General features: G+C 39.2%; 1 protein-coding gene across 1 annotated transcript in view; it reads left to right on the forward strand.

Annotated features, from left to right (window-relative positions):
* LOC120772136 (protein prickle) overlaps positions 1-13,737 on the forward strand; it is a 92,990-nt gene that overhangs the window by 56,420 nt on the left and 22,833 nt on the right. Inside the window, exon 2 of the mRNA XM_040100554.1 lies at positions 644-1,391. Within this exon, the coding sequence (XP_039956488.1) occupies positions 644-1,391 (748 nt within the window). The remainder of the gene's footprint in view (positions 1-643; positions 1,392-13,737) is intronic.

The raw sequence follows: 13,737 nt of genomic DNA on the forward strand, positions 1-13,737 counted from the left end.
AGATGGCGCCATCAGAGGGCGCTAGATTCAAAAATTCCTGTTTACTTTGGAACACATCTTGTATAGTATGTCCAACTACTTTCCCATAAACATCATTCACCATAAATAAACAGCAATTTCTCTGATTTATTTGCGCAATTATTAATTTTAGAATATTTGGCCATAACTAATGCGTGCCAATTTCGGCTGTCTACCATCAATTGCACAGTTATAAGGTAAGGTAGGTAGCTGAAAGTAGCGCACCCTAATTGCTGTTGCAACTTTCAACTTCACCTTTCGGAACGACGCAGGCAGAACCACTTACAATTTAATTAACTTTCAATTTGTTATGCCGCATGCCACACAGTTGCTTGCATACTTCAACAGGCAGGAATAGCGCTAATACCGCCAAAATAGAACAACAAAATATATATATCCGTAAAGGCAAGAGTATTGTAAGAAATGCCAGTTAACGGAAAATAAAATTGTAAAAATTGATTGATTACTGCGGTGTTGCCAGCTCTGTCGCGCCGAGAAACTCGGCAGCAAGTAAAATCTGTCGTTGTTCGCAAGTTCAATTAATTTTCCGTTTTTGTCTTTTCCCATTACATTTTCTTATAATTTACCTCACTCACGTTTTTCTCTCATTTCTCTGTCTTTGCAGGCCCATCAGTCGCACGCCGCTCACACAGGTCTCCTACCTGCAAAAGATACCAACACTGCCGCGCCACTTCTCGCCCAGCGCAGCAGCAGCAGCGACGGGCGGAAGTAGCAGTTTAGGCCTTGGCGCGCCAGGTGCAACATCAGCACTGCTCGCCGGCAGCGTTTTGCCCAGCAGCTCGTCAGCTAGCGCTTTATATAGTCCCAATGCCACAGGTTTGCCGACCTCACCGCTGCCACTACAGCGTCAATTTCATCACGCGCCACCACCGCAACACGGACAACAACAACAACAACAACAACAGCTACAACATCAACCGCCTTTGCCGCCACTACATCATCATCAATTGCATCCGCAACAATATTTGCCACCGCCAGCGCCGCCGCATGCCGCTGCCTCAACGGTCGGTATGTTGGCGCATCATGCACCACAACAGTATTCACCGGCGCATTCAGCGCATTCTTCATCGTCCAAGTACTCCAGCTCATCGCTGAAGCACCAACAGCAGCAACAACAACAACAGCATCATGGTATGCCGCAACCACAGCAACATGCGCCACACCAGCTGTCGCCGGCGATTTCATCACCTTCACCGCCCTCGCTGCTGCACCACCCATCGTCGGGGCATGCGCCCTTCGCGCTGGTCGGTCACCAGCAGCTCGACATGCAGCGGCATTCGCACTCGGACGATGACAGCGGTTGCGCGCTGGAGGAGTACACTTGGGTGCCGCCCGGTCTGAGACCCGATCAGGTAAGCAATAAAACGAGAGAAAATGCACCATTATGAAGCGTCTAGCCTTAAGTTAGCAAACGAGTTGCGCGCGATTGCCGGGTAAGCGGCAGAGTTCGATATCGCGGCAGATAGGCGTGAAATTATGCCACAATTGTTTTGATTAACTTAGGAGGGCTGCAGTACGCAGACGCGGCACTTGTATGGGAGATTTGCAATCAAAACGAATTAGCAGTGTGTAGAAGAATGCAATTATACGCGTTGATATTAATTTACTACCTCAAAAAGTACTCTTTGAAGGGCAATAAAGTAGTAGCCGCATATATTTATGTATATACTGAGAGCATGTGTAGAAGCCATACCTCCATATATGTATATTTTATATACACCATGCACTGCGCATGCGTATCAAGTGCCAGTGCGCACGCGCCACTCAACACGTACCGTCAAGAATACACAAAGCACTCTCCAGCACCATGCAACCAACATCCAATGCCCAAAGCGACAGACATCCTCGATAAATCGCTATACATAGCATTCATTTCAAGGCAATTGTAACAAGACGCCATAACCGTGACCAACAGCTGCATTGCCTTGTGGGCTTGCCTTACCAAGCTTACCGCGGTCCCAAGAGTTTTCGATATCTAAAAGATATGTGGTTCACTTGCTGGTAGCGCTGCAGTGCCTGTGCCGAAGCAATTCTTCAAAATATGCTTGCGTACGTTGTGAGCGCTTTGATGTTTGTCATTTTGTTGTGTAGCAACTGTAGTCGGCTTCTTACGCATTGCGTCACGCTACAAGCGTGTAAACCTAAGAGCAGACGACACTCAAGTGCAAGCTATCGTGATACTTTGTTATATTGAATGTCTAGCTGTGTCACATTTAATCTGCTGAAATCCATATCATGTCGATTGCGCGACACTTAGAGAAACATTTTCGAAAGGAGACTTATTTTACCTTTAAGAAAAGCGAAATTTGTATTGAACTTAAAGAAAGCGCTTCTTTTGCGTGATGCGTGGAAGGTCGGAGGAGTGGTTCCTCTACTAAAACCTGCCAATCCAGGGAAGCCTTATCGCCTATTAACTCTCCTTTCCCAATTAGTGAAGATGCCTTGTTACTCCTGACACTCACTCACACCCTGAGTCTAGCAAACCATCAACATAGTTTCCAGAAACTGCTTAACACCAACAAACCATTTACAATAATAAAAGTCCATATAGTTTGTGGTCTAAATCAAAAACCAACTTGTGAGAAGACGATCCTAGTAGCATTAGGCTCGTAAAAACCTTTTGACGCAGAATATCATATGACTTCTAGAGGACAGCGAACACTCTCCGCTCTTTCCAGGGCTAAAGAGGTGGACAATGTGCTATCGGAGCGGTAGGTAATAATCCGTTTGCGGAAACCATCTTTGCAATCATCTGCTTGAAGTGAAGCCGCCTGGAGCGGAACCACCACCCATAACAGACGGAGAGCGCGAGTTGTCCCGAAAACCTACAGAGACCCTTTCGCAACTTCGTTCTAGATACTGTAGCAGATTAAACCTCTAAATATTCAGAATACCAAATATATTTCCAATGAGTCCCCGCAAGCCCAGCGTACACCTTCATAACACCCCTCTACCGATGGTCTGACCCCATCGAAACTGCACGTTTTCTGGGTCTATCGTTAGATTCTGACGATGACAACCAACTTAAATCTTACCACCCATGCGGGTACTAGGTAAGAGCTATGGCAACAACAGAAGCTTTCTCTACTTTTTTAAGTAGCCTTATATTGATTCGAATTCGATCAGTGGTAGATTTAAGAAGTCTAAAGTCGCACTCACGACGTTGATAGTGTCTGTAGTCAGGCCGTCTTTTGGATATTCAATTCTTTCGCACGTGGTCTTTGGTCAAAATCTAGAATGATGGCCAGCATAAAAGGCCAACAAAGGCTTAATCCTCGAATTATTCTTTTATTTTAAGGTTTTTAACCGTCCGGCGGAAAACCTTTTCCAAAAACTATAACCTGTGTTTTTTGAGTCTATTCGTGAAATCTAAAGATCGTCCTTCGCTTACTCGAAATAACTGAATTCGATAAAGTGATCCACAAATATTAAGTATAATATTTATTCCTAGACACCTTAATCTATTCAAAAATCGCCCTTCACTTCAAATATCTCATTAAAAATAATATTAACCATATGAGCTACTATAGTACATAGAAAAAATCGTCCTCCCAAAAGCGGAAAGATCCATTGTCACGTAGTTCCCTTATTATCTTTCTTTATCTTTCCAGCTTTTGCTAGAACGATGTTGAAATATCGTAGTAGTTAAGCTTAGGCGAACCGAGCGATTTTAAAAAACATTCAAAGCGCTTAATGCATACATGAGGTTCCTTTGATCCACACCTAGGATTACTGGACAACACAAACGACGAGTGATCCAGTTATTAAATTGGAATACTTTCGTAAACTTTACCGGTATAGTGACTTACTTAGCATTACTTATTTTATTACACTGAATTGTTTTAACATTCTATCCGTTATTATTCTAAAGCAAATCTCCAAATTGTACGATCAAGATATATATCAAGAACATATTTTTATAAGGATTGAATACAGTGTAGATTAAATAAAGAGAAAATAATAATAATAAATTTTACAAAAGAAACGAAAGCAGTGAGAAAGTTTTTAGGCAAAAGGCAAGACTTAAAGATTCTTAAGCGTGTCTGACCCTGACTAAAAAGGCTATATGGCGTATCAGTATAACAATATCGACTCTCTGACAAACACGGGTCTACACAATCAGAACAAACCCAATTTATTTTTGGTTAGGAAGTTTAGACTTATGCAAGTGTCTTCAATATAGTAGATTTCTCACATATTAGTTTCTACTTCACAAATGAATATCAATAAACCCAAAGCACTGAGTTATTCGGGAATCTCGACCACAATAGTAAGTGTCTTATAGAATATTGCAACAAAGTGGCCTTTCTTCCCTTGGCTGTGTCATATGCGAAGAGAACAAGCCCGCTTTGGCGAGTCAACCAAGTAAACATTCAATAAACTATGAAATAAAAACCCCTCATTTTCCAATAAATCTTGCTAATCCTTAACCTTATACCGCTATTTTTCTGCAAGTGCATCCCCACTATCGCTTAAGCACAACCATGAGTGTATCTTACTTATGCGCCAAAGTGGTTTATGTGGTTGCTGTGGTTGAGGTCATAAATATGTCAAGTGCAGTTTTGATAAATAAGAGTTATTGCCAGCAGAAAAAAGTGAAAGAAGTAAATTACACCAACAAAAAGTTCATTAAAAAGCAACAACGCCATAACGAAAGGCGCGCAATAAAACTTGCTACAATTTGTTGCATTGATTGAAGTGGCTATAAAAATAGAAATTAAAACTTACGTTACTCCACTGCTATAAAATCAAGTGTCGCCCTTATGCATGTAGATATGTTTTTGTCGCTGTTTTTGATTACAGCAGTCCAGGCAGAGACTTTCCAAAATTTGGAATTTGCCGCTTGCACCGACTGTGCGACACGCAGCTGCCGCCAATTGACTTTTTAATACCAGTTTAATGCGTTAAAAAGTGTCCGGACGACGCGCCTGACCGCTGCGCCACACGCCGCATGGCATCCGCGCGACTTTATCAATTATGTCGGCCTTTCATTTACTTTCAAAGTTGTGGATTCCGAAAAACAAAAGCACCAAAGTGTAGCGGGAAAATGAGACACCGACGAAGAGGGGATACAAAAAACAATAAACCTCTTCCTGCTGCCACACTATCAGCGCCTTCAGCAGGCTGCGGCAATGTTGCGCGTTATCCATACGTGACAGACGTTGCTGACTACCACTGTGTGCAACACATAAATTATTACCGTAAAATATCCGTATCCGTTGGCGCACCGCTGCCACTGTTCTTAAATATAAATCTTTCGCAATCTTACATTTCTACATAAAACTTGCTGGTATTTATTTCATATGTAGTTTTATGTAAAGGGTGGTCCTTATAGCATGCAGTTTTTCTACTTTTTTGACTGATGGTATAACCAACTGGACAAGTTGGACCAAACTAAACAAGCCTTTACTCACCAAATATCCTTACAACGTAGTAGATGACTCCTTCTTCCTGTGATATTTACCGAGTCGGAGTATCCTTTTTTGCGCTGACCAAGGCCGTACAGATTCAGAGAACTTGTTAGTTCTCTTATAAATCGGAATGTTTTTATATCAGCACTTTTTACATTTATCCATGAAAAAAGGACCATGAGAACTCAATACATCCTAAGAGAGTTATAGTTTTGAAGAGACTTATATTAGAGGCATGATTACCACTTTTTCACCTTAGACGAAAAATCTTTAATTTCAGCAGCGGAATAAAGAATGATGTGAATATTAAAAGTTCAGAGTCCATTCGAGATTGAAGACTTTTAACGAATATCGAGTTAGATCTTGACAGAAAACAACATTTCATGGGAAATTGTCTCAACAATATACTACCGTAAAGTTAGACGAAAGAGATAGGTTATGTTGGAATGTCAGAATGAATTACAGAGCTGATAATAAAATCTTATACCAGCAGAAAAGATATCGTTTTACCCAAAATGTCCACTATTTGGACCACCCTTTACATAGGGCGACATATGCGCTTTTCCCAACTCATATCCTTAAATATACATTGTATTTCTATAGTTTTTATTTTTTTCCAATAATCGTCTTTTTTTTTTTTTTTGTTTCTTACAAGCATTGCACTTTTATTTTCACTTGCTTTGTTCAACTGCCTTCACTTCATTTTGTTTTTGCGGTGGCTAACAATCCAGTCATGGTCAGCGACGTAGTCGTTGCAATAAGAAATACAAAAAACAACTACAAAGAGCATGTGATGATACGCGAGCAGCATGTGCTGGCGTTAAATAAATAAATATTGTTTGTGGCAAAGTATTTTCTTTTGCTCTTCTTGCATTTGCTGTGCTTGTCCATCAAAATGATATACGGAAGTTGAGCGCTGGAAGTGCTCTGAAAGCGCCACAAGCACCACAGATGGGTACATAGAAATACACACAGTATGTGTGACATGTACGTGAGCATAACTGTCACAAAGTCCATCCCGTGGATATCATGACACAAAGGTAGTAGTCCCTTTGAAACGTCCATGATGCTCCTCTTTCGGCACAGCTTATACTATATTTATTTAAATTCCACCATTTTTTGGCAATTTTCCTTTTCAAACCTCCCACTAACTTTGCATTTCCCAGCACGCACCGCTACTATATACTCACTTTTTCTGCTCCTCTATTTTTTTCGAGCTTCCTGTCACTCAGTTTAACTCTCATAAAATATTCTGTTGGTCGTTGGTCGACACCACAAGTGCTCGCTTCTATGTATACTATATACATATTACTTCAATTGTGATTTTAAGCTCTGGTCTTTTTTGCTGGTGTTGCCCATTCATTAGTTAAAAGCTTCGCCTCTGTTCAGCGCGCTTCCGAGGACTTCGCTTAAATCCTGTATGCTTCTTATTTAGGCACTCTCTGAATTCATTTATATGTTTTAATGCAATATGTGTGCAATATGTAGAGAGCAAAATTCACATAAGTAGATACCACAATATTCATAAGATTATTCATATCTGTGGAATTTTTTTTAATAGCAAGAGATTTATAATACTCGGACTAATATAATTTTTGTTAAACCTCAAGTTTCTGAGGCAAGCTACATATTTTTTTCTTTTTTGATAAAAACGTAAGTAAGACAAGTATGTGTTTAGAAGTCTTTAAATGATTCTGAACGATTTAGAAGAAGACCTTCTGTCGTTTTTTATAGTATTAGTCAATATAATGGGTTGTCCAAAAAGTCTTGCGGAATTTTTATTTATTTATTTGTTTTTCTATTGAAATCGAAATGAATTTTTGATGACTCATGCCCAGCTCTTGGCCGATGCTACGGCTGTTACTATGCCGGTCTCTTTCAATTTTCGACGACAGGCCTTCCGGAACGTGGCGCATCTTCGACCACCTCTACACAAGAACGAAAACGTTGAAACCATCGTTGTGCGGTGGAAATGGAAACTGTATCGGGTCCGTAAACTGCACAAATTTTATTGGCGGCTTGAGATGCATTTTTGCCTTTATCGTAGTAGTACTGTAAAATATGCCGCATTTTCTCTTTATATTGATCCATGTTTGCGACGCTATAACTCACGAACGACTTAAAAGAAACGACAATCAATCAAAAACGTGTTAGCGCGTGAAACGGGCTTTCCAAAAAGGTATAGCATGACCCGATGCGACGAATAAAACTAGAACTACGCGCTTTCAGCGCCAACTAGCGAAAATACCGCAAGACTTTTTTGACAACCTATTATAATGTCTTATTCTTGACGTCGCTAAATAATCTTTACCCAAGATCTATGTCCATGTGTTTTCAAAAATGACGGGTTCGATTATTTGTATTCCATTAACTTTCTAGTGACACTATGGAAAGTGTGGCTCCTACATAACCGTTTATCAAAAATATAAAATCAATTATGCTCCCAATGACGTTATAGTGAGTCAGACCTCTAATAAACTTAAGGACCATACCTTCTAAACTACTAAAGCTTCAATAACCAAAATCGCCTAGAGCAAATAATATAAGAACTCCAATCGACTGTGTGAAAATGAATGAAATCGGAGAATAACCCTCCTTACTCCCAGTATAACGGTGGTGTTAAAAAATACTTAAAGCGCGATAAATTTGCCAGAGATATATTTTCCCACCAAATGTCATGACAGGGCTTTCAAGAAGCTAGTGTAAATTGGATGATGGAGGCGGCACCGCCCGCCTTTAGGTGAAATCGAATATCTCGAGACCCGCCCGATTATTTTCTCCAGCAATAGATTGAAGTACTCACAGGATATGGAGTCTCCTGGTCTGAAATCTCACTTCAACGCAAATTTTATGAAGATGTCTAGTGAAATGGAACATCGTTTTCTACAAGCACTTGATTCCGATCGTTGAGGTTGTATGGCAGGTGTAGGGTAGTGGTCCGATATCGGCCGTTCCGAAAAATGAGTAGCTTCTTAGGGTTAAAGGGACGTCTGCAAAATTTCAAATCGTTATCTGAAAATCTGAGTGGTTATTTCGCATATACATAGGCAGTTAGACAGATGAACATGGGTAAATCGACTCAGCTCGTCATGATGATCATATACCTAAATATATTAAAGGTTCTCCGACGTGCTTAAACTTCGTGGACAACTTAATATATAGTACTCTGTTCAGAGTATAAATATCTGGAATAGTATAACAAGCAATTCTGAATTAGTCAATAACGGCATAAAATATGAGTCACTCTGTATATATGTACCTATTTATATATTTTTTTTTGTAACAATTTACGAACACGTGCAACCGAACGATCATCATAAATAACAGTTTTTATTCTCCTATTGCAAATCACACTTCATTTCCAATTGTCTCCCACTATAAAAATGCACATTTGGCTTAAGTGTTAAAAACTGCTTTTGTCAGCAGGGTCATTGATGGTAATAGTGCTAATGTTAGTATTGCTGGTGCTCATGGTGAAGATGATGGTGACGATAACTGTAATGGTGCTGGGTATGATGTGGACAATGGTAATGACGCTGCTGATGGCGTTCTGTTTCAATTTCGATTCTTTTTGTATCCTACCTCATAATGCATACCAAAAGTACTGCTGCCATACCCACATGCTCGCTTCACCACTGCATTCCGCACTCTATGGGCTTTGTAAATATTCCAACGATCGCCAAATCATACAATAAACGCCAAGAGTATCCTGCTTTAATTTTATCGATTTCAATATCAATCCGATCAGCCGCCATGCATTTATTGGCCTTTACCGACCACTGGCCACCAGACAAGGTGAGCGCATGGCATTCCATGTGCGATAAACACCATTTCTGCCATTTCAACTGTGGCGCTATTAAAATGGCATAAAATATAAATTTATGCCAGGCAATGTCAACGGCCAGCTGTGTGAGTGCTGGTATGTTTTCCTCCACATATGTATGTATGTATGCATGTATTAAGATGGCAGCAAATCATGCAACAACCCGCTGCGACGTGAGGCGGCGCGGAGCTTAGAGCTTTCAGCCGATCAATACGATTGCAGCGATTGCTGCACTTACTCATCGTGCCGCATTTGGTGTATGATAAGCATTTGCGGTCACTTTTCTTGGCATCCATTTATTGTCCATTTCGACTGTGTCCGTGTGTGTGTGTTTTGTGTTATGTTGCGCAGCTGTTATTGACGTTTGATGATGCGCTCCGCTCTTTTCTTTTTATTTTGTTTGCAATGGCGCACCGCTGTGAAAGAGTTTCAATTCTATTGGTTAGTGGTGATTGTTTTGAGAATCGTGCTGCTCCTGCAGTGCCGAACGTGATAAGCGGCATGTGGCGAACTTGTAGTTGAGAGAAGAGTATGACACACTCAGCTCTCACCAGGTGGTGTATGTGCGAAGAAATGTGTTTTTTAATAATAGAGGACTTTTTATGTTTTGTTGAAGTTTAGTAGAAAGTTGATTATTAGAGATTTTTATTTAAACTAATGATTATTATTATTTCTCTTTCAATAAACTGTCATTTGTTTTTATAGAAACTTCCAATATTAAAATAGCACTTCTGAACTTTCCGAACGGAATGATCATAATGTCAATTGCCGATCATTTCGTAACTAAGGTGTTCCAGCGTTGAGCAATTTACATTTTTCAGTGGGGTTACATCGGTTTTTGGATAAAACGTTTTAATAAAATGTGCTGCAATTGACGTCGGAACTGTTGCTTTAACTGCCCGTCTCCAATTATTTGGCACCAATTTATTAGAATGCAACGTTAAGGCCCAATATTATATTACAATTATAATTATAAAGTTAAACACTTAAAATTCTTATTTCACTTCAAAAAATTATGATGGTATTATTCGTAATATTATTCGAAAAACGCATAATGTTTCCAAAAAGCAAAGATTTTTTGGAGATCAGTTTTATTAAATTGTAATATCATGAACTGAGTTGTTCGATAATAAAACCGATATCTGCTATTTCGACAAATGAGCAGCTTCTTAGGAAGTCAACGACATTTCAGTTGAACAATTTAGAAACTGAAAGACTAGTTCGCGTCTATACAGATATATGAACGGGACTAAATCAGCTGATATCGTCACACTGATTATATATATATACTTTTTAGGGTATCCGACGTGTCCTTTCTGGGACTTATAAACTTCGTGGCAAAGCGAATATATTCGCATGAGCTGTCAAAGTTGAGTGTTCATTTCTCAATATGTTTTCAAGTTCGTTTGTTCTTTGCTTCTCATAGCCTTCACAGGCCCAATTTCAGGAAGGTATGAGACATATCTGTCAACGGGAAGACGGGTCTCACTATCTGTCCATACTGAAACAAAAACATATTTAATAATTGTTCTTAGTGCACTGGCTAATTGATAATTTCTAAACTCACATGCTTTGTATGCTCTTGACTATAGGATTAACTCCAGACCTGTGCATTTCAATTGAACATTTTTGCACATTTGTGCAATATTGCCATATAATAAGGCAAAATATTCATTGAGAAAAGAAAATGCTATTATTCTCCTGTGTTTAAAATCAAATATCCATTTATAATGTGTATTGTATAATGGCTAGTTTAAAAGTCAATATAAAAATTAGAAAATTAGATTGATAGCGCCCATATTTCGGCAACTAATTAACCAATTTGGACCTACATAGCAGTCACTTTACATTAACTGACTAAAGTCGATATCTTATAATATATAAAAATTAAGGACTTTTCCGTTATGTGCTAAAGCATACCTCGGAAAAACGTAAAAATTTACACAGTATTTCTTTAGTCCTGCAGAAGATCTTAACCGATTAAGCTAAAAATTTATGAGGAGGTGTGTCCGTCACTACTACTTTTTACTTTTTTGTGTTAAAAGTCAAAATAACACTAATTTTTGTGTAAATACATAAATATGTATGTACATAGATTATATTGATTGTTGTTACTGAACAACGCAAGGTCATTATTATATCACAACAGACAATCGCCTCAGCAGATGTATCCCCAGGTACTTTGTTAGATGATGGGTGGATGACGCACAGATATTCAGATCAAAGCACGATATACTCGACAACAACGTAATAATTCCCAAATTTCACAATAGCAGACCCGTGGGTTTAGACCTAGTACTATATATTGGTGTATAAAATCAATTATAGTTGTTTATGGAAAACAAAGCTACAAAAAAGTTTTTCTCCATCAAGAATGAAACTTAAGACCAGTACGCATGCGTAAGAAGATATATTAGTGTAGGGTTGCACCACATGTTCTACCCATTGGCTTCAGATATACGTTGTTCGATTCGCCACTCTCCAAAGCTTGGCGAACCAAAAATTTAATGCCACTTTAGCCACTGAATGTTGTAGCATGTGATCAAAGTCAGTAAAATAGGTTTATGAATTTTCGTAGTTCCATATACTTAGTAAATATATCTCTATATGTATATATGTATCTTAGTAATTTCGTACTTATTTCTTTATTCTTGATCTTCATTTTAATTAAAGTTTTTATCACCCCGTAAGAAAATTGAATCTGACGTCTACCGAAAGCTAGTTGGACTCTCAGCTAATTTGGTTTCAAGCTCCTCTATTTTCAAGCAAACCTTTATATACTCGTACGAGGTGTGTTTAAAAAATAACGGGATTCTGCAGATTTAAGTTCTGCGGGGTTGGAGAGTCTAATTGTCAATTTGTTTTGAATATGTTGATTTAAATGCTCCTAAAATACGATACAATTTTTGAAAATTTTTTTAACTGTATTCATTGCTTAGTTCATCGGTAGCAGCCACTAAGATTGTAAATGTTTTACGAACTTAGCGATTTTTGTTGTTTAAAAGAAATGGATGCAAGAATTTGGTCATGAATTCTCGGTCAAAAACAATCCTCTAGAAGTTTTTCAGTAGTTGGAAGACGCGCTGGCATAACTGCATAATATGGAATTGTTAGCGCGCAACAACCATAATTTTATAAAATGTTTAAACTTCAAGAATGTACATTAAAATACAACTCTAAGGATTTATTAAAATTTGATTGTACATTAAAATGCAACCATGTAGATGTATGTCCCGCTACTTGTCTATGCTAGCTCACCTACGGCTTACCCTTTTGCGTTGGCTCATTCTCTTTTGATTCGCTGGCGGAGTGGTACATACACCTACAAGGAGCACAATTATTTTAGCGAACGATCGAACGATCGAACGATCGAATTATTGAACTTAATAAAATTCAAATCGGCTTAAAATAAGTGTTTTACTTTGCCACCCGCCAACATTCTAAAATAATTGTGGTATTAGCGATCAAATATTCGTGATATTTGTGACTTAATACATTTGTGGAAATTTGAGCATAAAATTAATTTGCATTGCGGAGTGCCATTTACTAAGCCGTTATGCCTGACTTGCGGAACTTTGATGGTGCAGTTATTGATGATAGCGTGATCCCGTTTACCGGTGCACATACCAACTACGTGGAAACACCTCTTAATGTGGATAACGCAATAACTGGGACACAGTCTTCAATACTAAGTAGTATGTCAAATATAAATACGACACAAATTAATTTTTCACCTATTTTTTCCACAAATGTTGCTGCGACTATGACGATCACACCTGCTCAATATTCATCGGATGGTTTATATCAAATTTCGTCACATTCTTCGCTGCCGTTTGGGTCCGGAGGCGTGGATATGGCTATGAATCAACCACCAACATATGCGGGCATGCCTAAGGAACATAACCACGTGGGGCTCTATAACAAACTGCCTTCAGTTGTTGGTGGACCCCAAATGAACTCTACATTTGCTCATTCATCCGCACGCGTGTTTGGTCAGAGCCAGCACGTACCAATGAGTTCAGTTTATATGTCCACTTATGGAGGAAACGCCTTTCAAAACGCGCAACTACCTCGCGTCACATCTTTGGCTAATGGAGATGGGTGCAGTGCTGCCGCACAATATAAACCCTTCTCTCCTGCACGCAACTATTTCGGGCAACCACATGGAGGTTTTGCGCCCATCAACGATAGTACATGGAGGCAGGTTCAGAATAGTTCTGACGTGAGTTTAAACCCATCACATATAGCGTCTAGGCAGGCGATAAGCAAAGATTTGCCAGCTTTCTCCGGAAGGCCAGAAGAATGGCCATTGTTTATAACAAACTATGAACAGTCAACAGAACGCTGCGGGTTTTCTGAACAAGAAAACTTAATACGATTACAAAAATCACTGCGTGGTGCCGCTCTTGAAGCTGTTCGAGGAAAATTGATGATGCCATCTACAGTTCATCTAGCCATCGAAAC

The sequence above is a fragment of the Bactrocera tryoni genome, chromosome 3 (genome assembly GCF_016617805.1).
Source record: "Bactrocera tryoni isolate S06 chromosome 3, CSIRO_BtryS06_freeze2, whole genome shotgun sequence".
Lineage (NCBI taxonomy): Eukaryota > Metazoa > Arthropoda > Insecta > Diptera > Tephritidae > Bactrocera > Bactrocera tryoni.